At 37.5% G+C, this 19,658-nt stretch overlaps 1 protein-coding gene across 3 annotated transcripts in view; it reads right to left on the bottom strand.

The window, feature by feature from the left end:
- Positions 1-19,658, bottom strand: part of LOC148937469 (forkhead box protein O-like) — a 78,970-nt gene that overhangs the window by 7,169 nt on the left and 52,143 nt on the right. The window contains exon 2 of one of the 3 annotated variants that reach the window (XM_089073250.1): positions 17,422-18,818. The exons of the other annotated variants lie outside the window; for them this stretch is intronic. Within the exon in view, the coding sequence (XP_088929376.1) occupies positions 18,783-18,818 (36 nt within the window). The 3' untranslated portion in view covers positions 17,422-18,782. Of the gene's footprint in view, positions 1-17,421; positions 18,819-19,658 lie in introns of those variants that run through there. 3 annotated transcript variants of the gene reach the window in all.

Here is a 19,658-nt window from a genome sequence, read left to right as displayed (position 1 = left end):
AAGAAGAAGAAGAAGAAGAAGAAGAAGATGATGATGAAGGACAAAAGAGCGAATAAAGTAAACGGTGGGAATACATCGCGTGGGAAGTATACGATTTGCGAGCGCGCGTTATGGGGATGCTAATAAAGCGGTCGACGATCTTCAGCGAAGAGCCACTCTTCCGCTCTTTAAAACTTCGTAAATTTAAGCTCAATAATTATTAAGATTGAATGTATTAATTCCATTTTAAGACGTCGTGTACGTCGTAACGCAATTCCGTAGTCGCATTTTCTTTATTTCCATTGTTCCACGGAGCATCGGGAAATTAAGAAAATTAGCGTCATCACGGACCACTACTTCACTCGACTGGAGAAGTACCGGATTCTTTTTCCCACTTAATAAGAAGAGAGAAAAGAGAGGATCGGAATGTTTTTCGAAAAGATAACGCGCAGCTTTCGCGACGGTCTTAATTTCCACGTAATTGAAAATACCGGAAGGTAAATTGGCCGCATTTCCTGGTGATTATTTCACGTTTCAAATTCTAAGATTACAAGTACGGCAAGAGGACGAGAAAATTTCTTTCTCTCCTTCCTCCGATTTTTATTCATCGATACGATTCCATTTTGCGTGTACAGTTTCGTACGCTTTGTCCTATACATATATGAAATATCCAAAGACGGGAAAATCCCGAGTGATACTTATCGCGATAAAATAATACACGCTTGGCGCGATGGTGTGCGTGACGCGATATAAGCGATCGAATTATCCGCGAGCACAAAGCCGGGAAACGGCGAGAACGAGCTCGGAAGGGTGAGAAGAAGGGTGCGTCAAGGATCGATTGCCAAGCCGCGATTACCATAAGCTCTCTTAATCCTGAAGTGGTAAGAATAGCCCGTGACAGCTTCATCGTAGCGCGTTTTATTTCCTCCGAATGTTTGAAGGGTCAATACGAATAAACGTAGCCACGGCTATTCGTCCGAGAGAAACGTTCGTAAATGTGAAATGACTTGAAATTTACGCGTACACGTTATATAATCCCTTGGATCCGTAAAATCGTAAATTTATGCGCGATACCTAAGTTATTTAAGAACTAAATAATAAGAATATTTATAATATATTCATAATGATGAATACGTAATATCGAGGATGATCCTAGCAATAATTTATTCGAAAATGATTTGGATATAAAGCGAATGAATTTTGCGCTGTTAAATATTTTATTTCTAGATTTTCGCAATGTATCGCGGGGCTGAGAGTATCGTTACAACATCACAGAAATATCCGACGCTGTCGCGCAATATGCATAAAATATGAATATTACAATATTAACCTTCGAATCGTCGCTGCACAACACAAGCGGCGCGGCGCTTGCTCTGTATGTACGCCGCGTATTAAAACGCGATATTAATATCCCGAAAATTCGAACGCGATACAGGATTGTATTCTCTCATTTACAACGAATTAATTGGTGTCTTTGCGGTCGCACTCGCGATCGAATCTCCTCTGCCTGGCGCTATAAAATCTGCTGCAATGTCATTAACCCTTTTACCATCCCCCATTATACGACCGTGTTTTTCCGCTTATAATTTTACAGTCGCTCAGAATTCACTTGTTCACTAATTACTCACTCTTTCCTAGGAAATAATAGTTTTTTCGCAGACTGCAGTTAATTATATATCATTTTCGCATGCACGCGTTATTTATCAATCTTATCCTCGTTATTTATTTTTTTTTGTACTCATTATTTACATTTTTGATAATTTATACATCAGATATACGTATAAATATCATATAATTATTTTTATCATTAAAATTTTCTTGCCATTCACAATTTTGCTACAATATCTACTGTATTACTTATCCAATTATTGTAAAAAATTTTTAAAAAGTTTTACACCATTCGTACAGATATTTGAGGAATAATTTCTAAAAAAAATCCAATTTCCCTTTCCGCAAGTAAAGCCTTCGGCACACGGAAAAGGTTGACGTGCACTATGGCGCACGATATTGTGCATGATAAATATGGCGAGTCAATTATCCCATCAATAATGCAACCGCGCTAGCGTACGTGTTTCAGCAAAAATTACTAGGAGCTGAGCAAGATCGGAACGGCAGATGATCGGCCAGATCTGCCGATTTAAAACATTAGCTACCACTCGAAAGAGATGGCCGTTTAATGACAAATGGCGAGAATCGCTTCGCGTTAACGCGCGCGCTATCGGCACGCAGCTTTCTTTTTCTCTCTTTCGCTTTCTCCTTCTCTCTTTCACTGATTTCGCTTGGAAATGCAATAAACTATGCAAACTCGCGCTTTGCACTTCACCGATAACGACGCTGCGGTAAATTACGCGTCGCGCGATTTCGTAGTAGGTCATAAGGTCTCGAATACATGACACAACGCGACAACACGTCTTCGCGAAAATTCCACCCTACTCGCGACGATAATTTCTTATGGAAGCAATACTTTGACACTAGAAGAAAAAAAAGCAAGAAACAGGAATAAAAAAATATGGAAATCAAATTCTGAAGCAAATATATTTATTTCGACGACATAAAAAGAGGTTCCTTTCGAGATTTCTTTTTTCTAATTTTCAAGATTAATATTCTGGAGTTGCTTAAGAAAAAGGGGAAAAACTGAAATAATTGATTGATTGAACTGAAATTCTTGAATAACGAAAGTCTACGTGAAGAGCGGTATGTACCGCGATACCTTGCAATCCGCGCTATCAAAATTATAATTGTCTTATCGCTCGCTGCTCGCATCTCCGCGCGATACAGATAAGGGCGTGCAGATAATGCCAATAAATTTCGCGGAATTCAAATTTGTTTGCCGGAAAGATTTGCAAGCTTCGACTTGTACTTGCCATGACGTGATGTAGAAACGTGGCTTTGTGAACGACTCTTCTCTCTCTCACTCTCTCTCTCACTCTCTCTCTCTCTCTCCCCCCTCTCTCTCTCTCTCTTTCTCTGTCGCACTGGTTAAATGCAGGTAAATATACGCAGATTTAGTCGCCGCGATCGTGCGAGGTGTAAATGTCGATATTAACCACTCCGGGATGGATAAAAAGTGGTGATGATCGAGCACTTATGGCAGTGAATATTATACGCGCGCATGCGCGATTATTATGGTTGATGCAATTTTATCATTTGTATACTATCATGCGGGTTTGCGCAAACCATTCTCGTGTATCACTCGCTCGCTTGTATCGCCCATTGTATTTGCATATAAACGAACTATTTCGAGGTTATACGGCGCGAGCTATGCCTGTTACTCGGCCGCTAAATTTTAATAGGAACACACGCCGGCAACCTCGATAAAGTATGGCAAAACCGAACCGGTTCAATTTGCGCGAATATTATTGTACATACGTTTCGCAACGCGACTAGACAATAATCACGATGGAAATGTTGAAAGAAGCATGAATCAAACTGTAGCTCGACATCGAGATGCATAAATTCTAATAATCTATTCTATTTATAAAAATCTAATTTATTTATAAAAATTATTATAACATATATATAATAAAAAGATATCGTGTGTTTTCTTCAAAAATAAAATACAATATAACAGTAATATAATAAGATAGAATACAATATATTTATTCATGCGTACATTAAAGACATCGTATCGAACGCGGATAATATCGAGAAGCGCCGCAACGCGCTTTTTGTCAGATTTGTGTGAGATAATCTACTCGTGATCTAGAGAGTTTTCATTCATTCCGCCCTTTTCTGTACTCCACGCTGTACGTACGTGCGATCCGCAAATTTCGAATGAGATCGTCGATTGTCATCGGGCGAGGCGAAAGATGATCGGTCGTTCCGATTTCTCCCACGCTCGACGGAACGTGAGAGCGGCTGGTCGGATTAATTCCGAAACTGACGTACCTACGTGTGCTGCAGCACCCCGCATCACCGGACTGCGTGCGTCCTTTATGCAAAAATCCCGGCCATTCATCGCGCGGTCGGACCCCCGAAGCTCCGCAGTCGCACGGCAGAAACATTTCCACAGGAAAGGCAGAGAAAGGGTTAACGCCACGCCGCGCCGCGTGAAAACGGGACACGAGAGTCTAGAAAAACGTACATATCTGGTGGCCCGGCTCGAGATCATCTCTAACCAAGGAAACATTTTTTTCCGCGATCAATCCACGTGACTTCTTAAAAAATTTTAAAAGAATTATATTAAAACGTTGCATATAAAACAATTATAGAGATAATTTAATCTCTCTCTATCAAATGTATTTTATTCTCAAGTAAACTCGAAGATCCGAATATACTCTTCTAATGAATTTGATCAAACGAAATTCACAAAAGAATAAATCTTCGAAAACTGTTTACCGTTTCTATATTTTGGACTATTATAAATTGCAAGGAATAATGTGGAAAATGACGATCTCTCTCGTCGTATTCAATCATAAATATAATTATTATTCTAAGGAATACTATTTTAGATCCACATATATATATATATATATATTCTACTTCAGGTTTTAAGAAATTATATCATAAAATCGATACAAATCACCCAGTATATACATCTTCCCAGCCTCCGCGCTTAATCGATGCGTCTCGACTCTCCGACATCTGTCGACTTTGCGCTTCTTCTCCACATGCTCGCGACAACCCTTTCGTCGCATTTTCCCAAAATTCGTATAAAATCGCTTTCCGGGGAGGGAAGGGTGGCCAGCTGCCTCCGGGATCTGTCTGTCGTACCACCAATGACAAAAGCGGGGGTGGCGGTCGTTAAATAAAGGCGGGAGCGTGTGCGTGTGGGGCGAGCCAAATGCGTACGAAATGCATGATTTCGTTTGGCCCGTCATCGTGCCGCGGGATAAGACGCAACACGCGTGTCGCAATCGACGGGCAGATGCGGTACGGCTCGACAATGCGACAATGCCTCGACAATGGATGTCGATGGTCGTCGGCCGGCGGCGGCTGCGTCACCACGACGATCATCGAATGGTGATTTCGTCGCAGGGTGCGGGCGATATTGCGAATATGGAACCATCCGAACCCCGCGCCGCACCTCGCGCGTGACGATGAAAAGAATCATACGTCAATGCCTTCCACATAACCGCACGTTCGTACACCGCGACACGTCGCTGCCGAGATAAATAGTATTAAATGCCCGCTGCCGATCCACGTATACGCTCCATGAGGAATGCATTATGTAGAAACGAACTGATAGTGTCCGTAATAACAGCGACGCCTCGGGTGGTGCGTGATGCTAGTTGGCACTGAAACGGAGCTGAGTAAGACATTCTGCTGCTTTCGAGACTTCCTGTTGTCGGAAGCGATTGCACCATTCGGTGCAAACATCATAGAAAGCAAAAGAAGAAGGAAATTTAAGATAAAGAATTGAAAATAAGTCCACGAATTATTATTTATTTTATGCTAATTAATAAATTTACATTTGATTCCTTTAAACCGCTATTTCTATTCAAATGTATTAAAGTCAACTTGGTCTAACTCACATATACATATATATGCATATATTCTACTTAATAATATACAGTAATATGATGAAATAAGTTTTTTTTAACATTGCAGTACCATTAATCAACGTTGTACCATGAATTAAGTATAATAAAAAAAAGCGTATATGCTAATAAGATGGCATAATATTTATATTATTGCGCAGCGTAAAAAAACAACAAAAATAAATAAAAAAAACAATAAAATTCATTGATAAAGAAATAATTGCATAAAATTGAGTAAAATAATTAAATCACTGTATCAAGCGAACGTGTGATTCTACTAAATATAGCTTCCAAGAAACGGAATTCTATAAGAGATTGTAGAACGCAACGGGACAGTAAAACGATAACTCTTCGGATATGATGGAACGAAACGCGCATCAAATTATGCGCGCAGCGTAGAAATTTATCGAAGCAAATCGATTCAGCGAAACGCATCGCTGATGCGCCTACCAAAGTGCATATTTGATTTCTGATAAGCGGCCATTTTTTCCCCTCGTATTTTCCGCGAAAAATAAAAACGAATAAAATTCAAATAAAATTGCGGCAATGCTACTTTATTTATTTATTTATTTATTAATAACGCTTACACGCAACATTCTTATTCCGGGTGTTTTTTTCATTCACGGTACGGAATAAACACCGTGAATATTCGATATCGGGCGTGTAAAATACGCGCGGAAATTCCATCCGAAAAAAAAAAAAGAACGAAATTAACAGATATAATGGGAACATCGGAAAGAATGCGAGAACGCGAGCAAACTCGAGACAGGCTTAAATCTGACACGAAACACGACAGAGAACAATTCCGGGCAGTCCTTTGTCAAAGATTACATTGCACTTTTTTGAATATCTCGAGATGGAAAGTCTATAACAGAAATTTTATTAAAAAAAAAAAATGTGTGTGTGTGTGTGTGTGTGTGTGTGTGTGTGTGTGTGTGTGTGTGTACAGAAACTATTATTGCTTTCACTCAAATTTATATTGAATTGGAATTTCTTGATACACAATTGTGTAATTTAAAATAAAGATAAGTTAATTAAACTAATATTATAATAGTGAATAAAAATAATACAAGAATAAGGAGCGATTTATTCTTATGCTTTTTCAAACATAAAATGTGTGCGTAATTATAAATATTCGTAGGAATATAATAATTTCGAAATAAACAATAATAAATAATTGAATTTTCATCATTTTGTTGTGCATTTATTTTGCTGGCTATTTCTACTTTCATCGATCCCAATCCTGTCTCGAGAGAAAAAAAATCCTCGACCGAAAGATCGCGCACGATAGAGATGCCGAGAATTTTTCCCTGCATCGCGTCGGAAAACGACGCACTTCCGCGTCCATGGAAACTGAGCACCTGTTGTAGAGAGATGCTCATCTTTACATATATATATATACTTCGGTGCTCCGCTTTTATGGCACGCGGGCACATACCTGGCGTAAGAGGCATAGGTAACGGTAGATGTTTCCACCTATACTAAAAGGAGATTCGAAGTGAAAGGAGTCGGGGACACGCCGTGAGTTCAGTGCTTCTCAATTCGCGATTCGACATTCAAAAGCATGAATTTTACGGCACGTGAATACTGCATTGCGAATAATTCCTGTTCGACGGAATGCAAAATTTTTATTTTTCAATCTGTTCTTTAACCACACCTTCCACAGAATTTGATAATACATCGTACAGATTTTAATGAACAAAACGAGAACATTATTAAAAATTAATAGATAATATCTATAATAAATTATAATTTCTAATCGTAATTATGCGGAAATATATCTTATTGTTATATTTTATATATTATACAAATGTGCAGAGAATAAACATAAATTCAAATATATTCCGTTCGCTTTCCTGAAAACATTTGGAAATATTTTTATCCGCAAAAGCGAAAATTATAGTAAATAATATAAATTACAAAATTCTATATATTATTTTTTCTCAATTCTGAAAAAGAAACTTACGTTTCTTTTAACCGACTTATTTTGTATAAAATAATATTTTTATGTTATATTCATATTTATCATCTATACAAGTTTTTCTCCATCGAGGATTTCTCAAACGAGAAATTTTTTGAGAAACGCTGTCGTCAATGTGGCACCAGTATCGATAGTAACGAGCAAGCATGAAACGCAGAAATTGTCGACGATCGTATTACGTTACGCATTTATAATCATACACACGGTTATATAAAAGGTGTCTCAAACTTCACGCATTTTTTGCGTCAAATTTTTACGATTTATATTGTCATTTAACTTCTCTCTTCATTTAATTTCTGATACGAAATTAAAATCAGAATTTATAATTTTGTTAAGATATAGCTAAATAAGCTAGAATAACATTTTAATTATTTTCACTTTTTTTTTGTCACAAGTTAAGATTAGCTGACGAGCAGAATTGAAATGCAAATAGCCATTCTTAATTCGACGCTTAATATTGTACTTATGATCCAGAAAAAAATACGTCACGCCAGAAAAAAAATACGTCACGACAGAAAAAAATATTGTATACGCGTACCGAGGTACCTACATATGGCTGCACCATGTCATGTATATGCATGTACACGCATTACGTAAACGCACTTGAGCGATGTGACTACGCATAAGGGTGGCTTTATAAAAAATTCCATAAAGACCAATGATGCCGTTGCCATGGATATTGCGATCGCCATACGTTTAAATGCGTCTGCAAGTACATTTATTATATTATGGTAACCGCGCTGTGCTCGCGTAGCGATCAATTGGAACGAGCGTGATTCATTTACGCACAAACGCGCGTCTTACCGATCCTCGCCGACCGATCCCCGCGAACGTTTAATTTTATTAAATAAAACAGCTAAGCGAAACAACATTAAATAGAATGCGCAGAAATGAATAACATTTTACAATAATTATGAATAATATTAAATTGAATAATAAATACTTATGAGTTGTACGAATAATATCCATACTTATATATTCGTAGCTATATATTTTTATATTTATGACTATGACGTAAAGCGAATAACGCAATCTGTATCTCATAAATTCAAGCGTACTTTATTTTCTTTTTTTTTTTTTTTAAATAGCGATAACGAATTACTACTCTAATACATCTTCCGTTTAAAGGCAACACCACGTCGCAATATGATCGCGAGCTGGTCTTTATCGTTGATGTTACTTCCGTTTCGGACCTTCCTCAAATAATTGGTTGGAGAACTCACGCGAGATTCATTAAGCAGCGATGTAATCGGTAGTTTATGCCAAAGCCGGGGCTCATCATTGGGTATTCCTTCCCGAGGGAGTCTATTACACGAATGACACGCGATGCACTTGGCGCCTTAGAATCTAGGACTGTAATTTTGGTGTGGAGTTACCGCGAATTTTCACAGAAAAATTTTTTAAATAGCTAAATCTGTGCTAAGTCTGCTGCTCTGTAAACGAAATTGCCCTCTTCTTTATATTTCGTCAGAATTATTCACTTAAATCTGCAGATTTTACGATTAACGCAAAATGTAGCGGAAATAAATGCCAGAAATTAAAATAGGAAAAGAAAGAATTTTAAAAATAAAGACAATTATGCTTTTGCATAATTCTTCATTTTATTTATATGGATTACATAATTTAACATATACACTCTTTTCGCAGTCTTCAGACAAATGAAATTGACAAATGAAACAATTCTTGAAACCATTCCTTTATAAAATTGTAAAGTTGATAGAGACATTAAAAATATTAAATTCTTAACGACTGTAACGATTATATAATGATCGGAGACAAGAGCACAATCGCGTACGCGTAAAAAAAGATGACTACTCGATGCAAACTATTAACCTTCTGGCAATTTTTTGCACTTTGTCGACCGATCGCATCGGATACATGTCGCTGTATTATTAAAATACATGATTTAATTATCATATAAATATACAAAACTTAATTCAAATCGAATGAAGATATATTGATTTTCCTAGATATATAAAAATATACAAAAAACGCTTACATATTTATCAAGTAATTTAATCATAAATATATAAATACGACTAAATTTAGAAATGGCAGGATGGCTACTACGTAGCCAACAAGTGATATTTTTAAACAAAGATTTCAACGCGAAAATGAGGAAGTCCATAATTTATAAAGTTCATTTTATACTAAATGTCATTTGGTATTTCATTTCGCAAGTTATGTGAAATATCCATTTTAGATGCCGCTTGATAGTAAAGTTTCATAATTCATCTAAATTTTTAAATATTTATATTTCGCAAGAACTTCTCGAACTTCGTGAAATATAAACTTATTCGTTTTTCGAGGATCGTTCAATTCTTCAAATGTACTCTGTTCCTTTTCTTCAGAACCTCGAGGTGCCCACCTCGCGCGGCCATAAGGTTAAGGATCGTTTTTCACGAGGCATTTTTTTTCTTATACGCATATATAACGCGTTATCGCCGCTAAACAACGAGCTAGATCGCGACCGATCGATCGTGCGAGCGAGCGAGCGAGCGAGCGAGCGAGCGATTGCGTAACTTACACTTGCGTTACAAAAGCCGCAATCTCGATAACGACCTTTGCGCGACAGTGACGACGGCCTCACACGTGCGTTCTCAAGGAATCCGTGCAGCCTGGCGTGAAACCCACGCGTGTACGCACCTAGGCGTGCATATGCACATGACACGTACCTACGTACGCAGATACGCGCGGTCGGGAAATTATGCGTGAACGGAGCTCACGCGGGCGAGCTCCGGCGCGCGAGTGAAAGAGCGAGCGTATCTAGGACCGGTTACACCGACCGACGTCAATCATAACCGCCGTTAACCTTTCGATTCCCCAAGCGGAGATCTACCCCGCGATACGTATATTTATGTTTCTTCTTTTCCAGACGTCTTTCTCAGATTCTCAGAAGAGATAGAGATAGAGTTTGTTCGCGCTTACGTTTTAAATTTTTAATTACAAGTTATGGTTAAAGTCCTGCGTGTGAGGATACAAGTTGTATATGTATTATTAGCAAATTAGCTTAGTATGTCATCAGGGTTCGCTATGAATCATTGCTTGAGAAACTATTTGCAAGATGTATTAAATTATAAAAGTTAAATCGTCGAAAGAGAAACAATTTATAAAAATTTTATTTGTATATATGTATGAATTATTTATCGATTATTCAACGTACTTTTCTCTAAATCATTTCTTTTTTTTCTAATTTTGTTTATTTTTTCGTCTACCAAATAATAAAAAGAGAAGAAAGAAAAAGGTAGTAATCTCTCTCTTTTTGTTTGACTTCCTGATTTTCCATTCGTTCGGGTATCTAATGCGTTTTTACAATATTGAAAGATGCAATCATAAGGATAAACTGTGATCATGATGTAATTTGAAATTAAAATGTCATTTTCATGAATATGAACTAAAATACTTAGCGTCTTCTGCGACTTGTAAGTAGTATGATTAATGTCATGCTTGAAAGAAAAATGTTAAGTCATTCGATGACTTACTGGGATAAGCAATAATGTGCGATACTCAATGAGATATCTGTTTCATGATCAGAAATATGAATAAATGCGTTTTAACTAATGGCCAATAGCATTTTACAACTTGATCTTTCGATAATCAACGCCATCTATACACAGCAACAAAATAATTAACACTATTCTCTGACTTAGAATTAGAAAATTGTCATATTACCATTATTTTAATATATAAAAAGATTAAAAATTAAAAATTACAAATTTATTTCTAATTGATCACATTTATATTAACATGTTTCGACTTAATCTCTTAATTTATGTTTAAAAAAATTATTTTATTATCCGACAAAAAAATATCACATTACAAATATTTTTCTGCTTACTGATAGAAGATCATCAGATATTTTTCAGCTTATTGAAAGCTGTACTAAATTTTGACATTTCGCTTCGGAAATGAAGAGAATTCTCTTTGAGTATTTTTGTTCTCGATTGAGACTCTTTATAAAAAATTTCATCCGCGGAGAAAATCTCAATGAGCTGCAAGTTCGATTTCGCGCTGGTGCTGATGCACGCGCGAAAATGCACCTAGCTTAACCAGCGCTTAATTAACTGATAACCAGCCGCGGCGCCGCCGCCGCCGACGACTCTCTTCCCGCGAGCGAGCGGGTAGGCGAGCTTTCGCATTCCCTCAACATCGCTCAAGGCCGCGTCATTCTCGCGACGTAGAACGAATAATGTCGAGCTCCGCCTCTCCTCTCTGCGTGCGCTATCTGCAATTTTATCGGTGAGGCCCGGCGCGCGCGAGAAGTGAAGAGAGACACGCCGTCCAGATCGAGAACCGACGTGGAGGGAAGAGAGCACGATGAGGCCGACTATGTGCGGATATTTTCGCCTTCTCTCTCCGACGGCAATCGTGCAAGGTCTTGATCCTAGCGAGATCACCACTGTTTATGTGCGTAAGAGGTCACGGGAAAAGCTGATTCCGAATCGCCGAGGAGAGAAAGCAGTCAGACACTGTCGATCGGGTTGCGCTTGTACGTGAATTCGATCTCGCAAATTTGCGAAATCTGAAGTTGAATTACAGGCAGAAATTAAGATATCATTTAAATAAGCCAATCAATGCGTTAATTGCGACTTAAGTAACATTTATTAATTCAAAAGAGTCAGAAATCTTTGTAATCTTTTATTTATTCACTTTCTTTAAGAAAAAAAATTAGGGACTGGGAATATATTATAAATATTGTTCAAGATTGTCAAAAAGAATTTCAAGTATTTAAAGATGTATACGCTTACAAGAATTCAAAATAACTGATAAAAACAAATTGTAACAACTGAAAATTATGGATCAAATAATTAACGAGCTGCTCTTGTTAATTGTATCTTGTCTAAGATAAAAGAGCTTTCTTCAAATCTTCTTTTTGACTAGCCAATTTTAATTGTTATTAAACTCAACATTTTTTAAATTTTCTCTAAAAAGATAATAATTCTTAACTTTTGTCTTTAACTTACTCGCCGTAATAACGCGTTAAAAAATATGTTAAAAAATATGTTAAAAATTTGTATAATACTTCAATTCTAATTTTTTTGACAACTTGCAAATTTTATAATACAGTTATATCGGTTTTGGGCCAAATGCCTTTTCCTCCTACGCTCATGATATATGCTCACGTGATCGAGATTACAACGCGAGTCTATTGGTGCTTCTGGATGAAGACGGACGTCCAAATCTGATGATGACGATCGAAAATGACCCGAAATAAACTGAATCTCTGACTTGGCGTCTGTAATGGCGTCTTAGTGGTTACTATTTTTATATTTTCCTGGTATCTCAAAAATTTATTATTTCAATTTATTAACATAATACACCGCGTCATAACAAAGTGAGTCACATCATGAAAAAAAGATTATTTAAAAAGCAGCATTTAAATTTCTTTTTTTTCAGCATATAGATTCAATTTTTCGTCAATTGCGTCATATCAAGAATAACATAACAAGATGTATTATATTAAAGAATGTTTTTATAAATGTTTTTAATAACTAAAAATAGCAAAGGTAAAAGTTTTTTCTAGATAAATAATAATTTTGAAATGATTGATATTTGTCTAACATTTGTATAGGAACAATTCCTAAAAAGCTCGAGTCAATCTTAAAGGTTACAAAACTGCGTCAAACAATTACTTAAAGGAAAATCAATCTCGCAAACGAATCTATCAAAGGATATGTAAAGCTGTCGTTAGAGTCGCGATAAGACAAACATATGCAACCTCTGTCGAGCTCATTAACTTAATGGGACAAGAAGAATGGAAAAGGAAAGGGGCATTTCTCTTCAGTATAGAGCAGGTGCTACCGTTCACCACCTCGCCCTAGCAATAAAAACAGCCGGATCGCTGACGATCCGGTTGGTACAAGACGAGGTTTGATTCACGCGTGCGTCACGTGTGCTGCGCAATCGCGCGAGTTATACCGAGGAGGAGCAGGAGAAGAAAGAAGAAGAACAAAAAGGAGAAGAAGGAGAAGAAGCAAAAGAAGAACAAAGCAGAACAGGTCAGTCGACGGTAGGTGGCTAGGTTAGATGTTTGCCTCGAGTCGCGGGTGTAAACGCCAAGTCGTCATATTAGAAGGAGCCGCCGTGCATGGAACAGACGTTCCATCAAGGAAAACGGTGACGCGAGGCGAGGGGGCATGAGGAAGAGGACCAGTGACGTCACGGGCGGCCTTGAACACCGACCTCGGACAACGAGTTACCCGTTTTATCTATATGCACGTGGGAGAGCGAGAAGGCCTTCCTTTTCACGCGTGCGCGCGAGCGAGTGAGCACACGCGTGTTGAAAATTCACCCGTTACCAAGATCCATTCACAACAGTCATCTTCGAAAATTCCACGCCAAATGCGCAAATTATTTAGATTAAAAGTTGGGTCGAAATCGACTCGAAATTGGAAAACTCGTAGCGTTAATCACGATTTTAATTAGCTATCCCGAGAGAAAATATAATTAACCCATTTTTTTTCTTTTCTAATATTACTTGCAAAACATCCCGAATAAAATTGATTTACTCTTGGTATCCATACGCAAAGTAATTATGATTTTATATAACAATTAACGTAAAGCTAATTATTTGATTTTGAGGTTCTTTTTTTCTTTAGAATCACATAATAAGAACCAAGAAATCAGTCTCGTTGTGAACGGACCTTTATTGAATTCCAGACGATCCAGCCGATAAGACGGTTAACTCGGCGCATTTTTGATAGTGCAATAATCGCCGATCAGGTGACGTCTCGTCTGCGGCGCGCCATGAGCTTTAACCATTAGCCTTGCTATCCGGAATTAATACCCGATCAATCTTATTATGAGAAACTCGCGACATTATCAGGTTATCCCGTCTTTGAAAATCCTGTTCTGTTCATTCCACGCCGATTATATTCTCCGAATACAATTATAACACGGTCCTCGAAATAGCGCTATTAGAAACGACATAATCTCATTAATGAAGCTCTCACCAAATCGATTAATTAAATCGGCGCGAACAATTAGCATAGATAATAAAACTTAAAAAGAATATTTTAACGGGCACGTTTCAAACTCTCATTAGTGCAATTTCTGTTTGAAAGAATGATCTCTGTCTGATGCCTCGAGAGTTCGATGAATCGATGATACGCGTAAATTTATGGCAAATTGACTGGGCAAAAATAAAGTCGGTCGCATAACGAATTATATCGATTCCCGACGTCTGCATTACTTCTCGCCGGCAGTGATGGCATTTGGGAATGTAATTTTGGAGTCGTATCCCTGACGGTCTGACGTGTCATAAATATAGTCCGCGCGGCATCAAAATTTTAACGCCATGCCCTCTTCCATTAGTGCTTCTGGATAAATGAAGGAGAGCCAAATCCGACCATAATGATGGAAAATGAGCCGAAATAAACTAAAACGACCCGCCGTCTTGACGAATATTATTTTTATATCGCTTCTTATTTCGTACATTAATCACGTAATTCCAAAATATTTTGAATAAAATTAAATTTAATGTGTCTGAAAACATCGACCGCACTAATTTAACTTGGTGAAATAGTTTTAAACATATTTCCTTAAGTTTTAACCAAATTACCTACAAGTATCCCCGATTCCGTACTCCGTATCCTAATCTCTTTATATCTTTATATCTTTCATTAAAATCTCTGATATGTTCAAAAGCATGAGCGTTATCATATCATATCTTGCTGTTATCTTACAAAGTCACGAAATTAATTAAGATAACATCGTTTTAATGAGCGTAATATTATATTGCATAATTACAGTGCATAATTACGAATATATCGATTACATATATGACGTTAAATTCATAATTCAATAGCGCCCTGATTTAAGATCGCGTTTAATCGAACAAAGCTCAAGGAGATCGATGCATTTTTTGGCAGTAAAATGCGATAAAATCATACGACTGTGTTACATTTTCCTTTTCACCAATTTCGATCGCGCGATTAGACTGCAGGGTAGTTATCGAATAAAAATCGCAAAACGCCGTGTCATACACCGATAAAAGGAAAAATCCATTCTGATACGTAAATCGAGCGTCTCGCCGACGCGTGCATACCCACATAAAACGCCCTCGCAAAAAATGCCTATTTACCCAGTCTCTCACGGCAATGAGTGCTGTCTGACGGCATTTTGCGTGTTTCGGCGAATTCTCATCTTTGCTCATCTTTGAAAATTCGAAGGTTGGCATAGGTCAGGCGCCCAGACATAATCGCGGCGGTGGCGGCGGCGGCGGCGGCGGCGGCGGCGGTGGAGGCGGAGGCGGAGGCGAAGGCGGCACCTGATTTTCGGCTGACATCGAATCTCACTTTCGATGATTCGGCTATCTATCCGGCAAGACCGTACGAATCGATAAATATATTGTGTCTCGCGGTGCAACTGCGACGATTAGACGATCAACTTGGATCGCGGCGAACGAAGGCGCCCGGTGTCGACGTAATTTTCCACCGAGGTCTCTCATTACGTCCGATGCAGCAGGATTCTTCGCGCCGTTGAACCGCGCGGTTTTAGTCTTAACTCGCCAGTGATTTGTCTACCGAGAGCCCCGCCGTACACATCGCCATGAAATCTTGCATAACCGGCATGCCGCCATTACGTAATCAATCAAGACCTGATCATTTTCGATTATCTAACAAGATTATTAAATAAATGGGTAAATTATCATTTCTATATATAAATTTCCCGTTTTATTAATCCTATTTTTAAACAAATTCTATATATATTACGTTGCATTACATTGCATTTTAAAAAAAAAGCTACTTATAGTTACAAGTTTTGATCTATGAATTTATTAATTTCAAATAGAAAAGAAGGAAAAGGAGAAAAATTTTGTATTAAAAATTAAACTTTCAAAATTATATTTATGCAGATAGAGAGCAACGTGAGAAAAGCCGTCTTGCAATTATGGTTTATGATCAGTGAGGATTAAAATTTTGCATAGATTATATCTAGATAACATTCGAGAAATAAAAAATAAGAGGTTCCGTCGAACACAGAATATCGGATGAAGTTCGATAGAGTTTGACAAATTGTCGGATTGATGGCTTCACGGATACGTATATCTCTTGATGTATAGAGTCCTTACAGACGAAAAATTTAAATGCAGACAGACATCGGCTCACGTGTGAATTCTGATATAAAACTAATTCGGCCGAGAACGGCAGCGCGTTCGGGGCTTTAATTACGCGGCATAAATATGCGAGAAAGCGAGACTATAATTCGTACATTGTGCGAAAATATTGGCGCGCCGCCAGATAATTATGTCGATTTAAAAAGCGATCCAACAACGCCGTCCGATACACGCAAAGAAAAAGTCGATCACCGGCGAATATTGATAAAAAAGGAGAAAAAGTGAAACACAAAAAAAGTGTTCTAGTTTTTAAACGAGTCGCATACACGCGCCGATGCGCGGACGCGCTCGCGAGTTCTGGGCGATGGGATCTCTGGGGAAATTAACGCATCTAGAAATCAAGGTACTCATTTTGCGCGTGCATATAATGACCTTCCTTTTTTACCCAGCTGTGCGCCGCGCTCGCGGAAAATAGACTCGATAAATATCGCAACAATGATGGCGAAAAATACGCGATTAATCACACGGAGCTATGAAATATTATAATTGAAGCTATCGAATGTATTCCCTTCGCGCGCGTTTTCGGTATACTTTGGATAAATTTATTGTTGTCACCTGAGATACCTTCGGGAACTTCCAGAACTTCAAGTTCGGTTAAATCCATTGTAATATGTAAAATGGCTGATTAATAGAACTCTTGTTAAAAAAAATATCCATGCCTTTTCAGTTATTTTCATAAATTTTAGAGATTATTTAAATTGCTGCAATAAGTAAGTAGAAGCGATAAAAATGGAATAGATTCTGTCCAAGATTTCTCTGTTACTTCTGGATTGAATTTTACTAACCAATAAAATATTTAAACACGCTTGATTAAAAATGTGATTAAGATGGAAATACGCGATACAGCATTCAAGAGCAATCTCGGAAATTTTATTTTTGGAAATATTCCATTATTGAATATTATAATATTATTAATAATATACTATAATGTAATATGTATTAAAATAACATGTGTATATTTATAATATATAAAATTAAAATAAATATAATATATAAATCAGGATAAATTCGACAAATTCAAGAAATATATTTTCTGTTCGCTCTGTCAATTGGACAAATTTTTTGCAATAAATTTGCAAAGTGCACGAGCCAAAATCCGAGTCAAAATTTTGCTCCATTTTCTAATGTTTTTCAAATCTCGAGTACGATCAAATATTCTTTTGCTCGTTAATAAAGTTATCTTGTGCTATTGCCTCCATAGCGATAATATAAAATGCATCATCGAAGATAATCGTTGACGCAACTCAAGCGAATCAAAATGCAAGTTTATTCACGCAGGTTGCGACCCTTACGAGTGAAGGTTCACATTACAGCATATTACATGAAGCTTTGTCACTATACGTTACAAAGAAGATAACGTCTTGTGAGAAGTTCTGGCCTTAGTCAATATTAATAATCATCTAATAAATGCGACATCGTCTATATGTCGAAGTAGATGAATCATGCGTAATTTATTTATAAGTATAATATACTTATAAATTAATGACACACATCTGTCAATTACATCTATTAAATTTATAACTAATTTAAAATGAATTATAATATAAATCTTTTTTTTATTTCATCATTTAATACCAAAATGATCTTTCTAGCAGTAACACAATAACAAGAAATGATTATTATTTTCATTTTCCTTCATCTTGCATTTAATTTTTCTATATATCGTTTTAATATTGTAATAACATAATTCAGAACGTACTTAATAAACTCAACTCCCATCTTGCATTTTATTACTTTCTTCTACTTTTAACTCGTTATCTCCAACTCCCTCAAAGTTTCAGCTCTCTTTCTCTTTCGATTCTCAACTCCCAACTCTCAACTCTCATCGCGTAGATTGGCCTTCTGTCATTATCGACGCGTCTCGGCTGTTATCAAAAATATGGAATGACCGTTCTATTCACGCGACAAAGGACGACTCGCCCGATCGTCTGCGTCTTCGAATCGCATCTCGTCGCAAATAAAACGCAAAACTGCAAAGTGCAAAACGGGAAAGAACACGGGCCTCTACGTTTACAATTTATGCAATATTCATATCCTTTAACAATACATTGGCGGAGGACACGAGCATCACATATTTAAAAAGAATACCGTCGCGTTTCGAGCCAGACGGAATATTAACAAGTCAAAGTCGCAGTCTCGCTGACTGGCTGGCTGGCTGGTTGGCTGGCTGGCCAGCTCTTCATTCACATTCCGTCTTCGAGAATTCGAGGCTAACGGGTGGACATTAAAGTCGCAAGATCAAAGGCGTCAAACGAGTTTCCTGAAAATGGGAAGACTTTAAAGCTGCACGGGGACGAAGCACGGTGGCACGTCCGCTAAACCTCAAATGGCGGCATTAACGATTCTAGCACAAAGCAACGCGACTCGCACGATCTGAGTCGCGATCAGTTCGAACGCAATAAAGATCAATTTTTTTTTATGCGATCCGTATTTAATTACAAAATGTACTTGCCGCGTGCATAAAGAGCGTTCGTCAAGCATTTTAATTCTGAATCCAACTCGGGTGCAAACGCGTTCCGATTGAAACGTGACCTTGTGGAAAATTGGCCTTAACTGCAGTTATCACTCAGCGATCCAGATCGTGTGACTCAAAAATTGTTAAAGCGAGGACGCTACATACAATCATACCAGAAGCTTCATCAGGGACAATTCGAATCGAGTTAATACTTCACACATTACGTAAATACAGTTGTGAAAAACTAAAGCCGGTTCTTTATTACCTTCTTAACAGATAAAATTATAATATCCGACACATGATAATCTAATGTTCCAGAAATTTGAATATTTATAAGAATTTAATTATCCGATGATGTAAAGATTTAAAGACCTTCGTTTAGAGATTTAAGAATTCTGATTATCGAAAAAATCAAAAATTAAACAGGCACGCAAAAATTGAAAATTTAAACTTTCAGTGATGTCAGGGACAGACGTCGTTCGAAACGACGGCGTATCGTTGCCGAGGTCGCAGTCGTGGTATCGAATAACTAATAAGCCGTAACTCGCATTTGTAACTCGCATAATACGTGAACGACGCGTCGATAAGATCGCGATCGAGATTCGAGATTTATTAAAATATATGCATCGATTTCCAAGTGACGAT

Source organism: Pogonomyrmex barbatus, unplaced genomic scaffold, assembly GCF_055798465.1.
Source record: "Pogonomyrmex barbatus isolate J1 unplaced genomic scaffold, ASM5579846v1 scaffold14, whole genome shotgun sequence".
NCBI classification, from domain to species: Eukaryota; Metazoa; Arthropoda; class Insecta; order Hymenoptera; family Formicidae; genus Pogonomyrmex; species Pogonomyrmex barbatus.
This window is presented reverse-complemented; position numbering and strand designations above follow the sequence as displayed.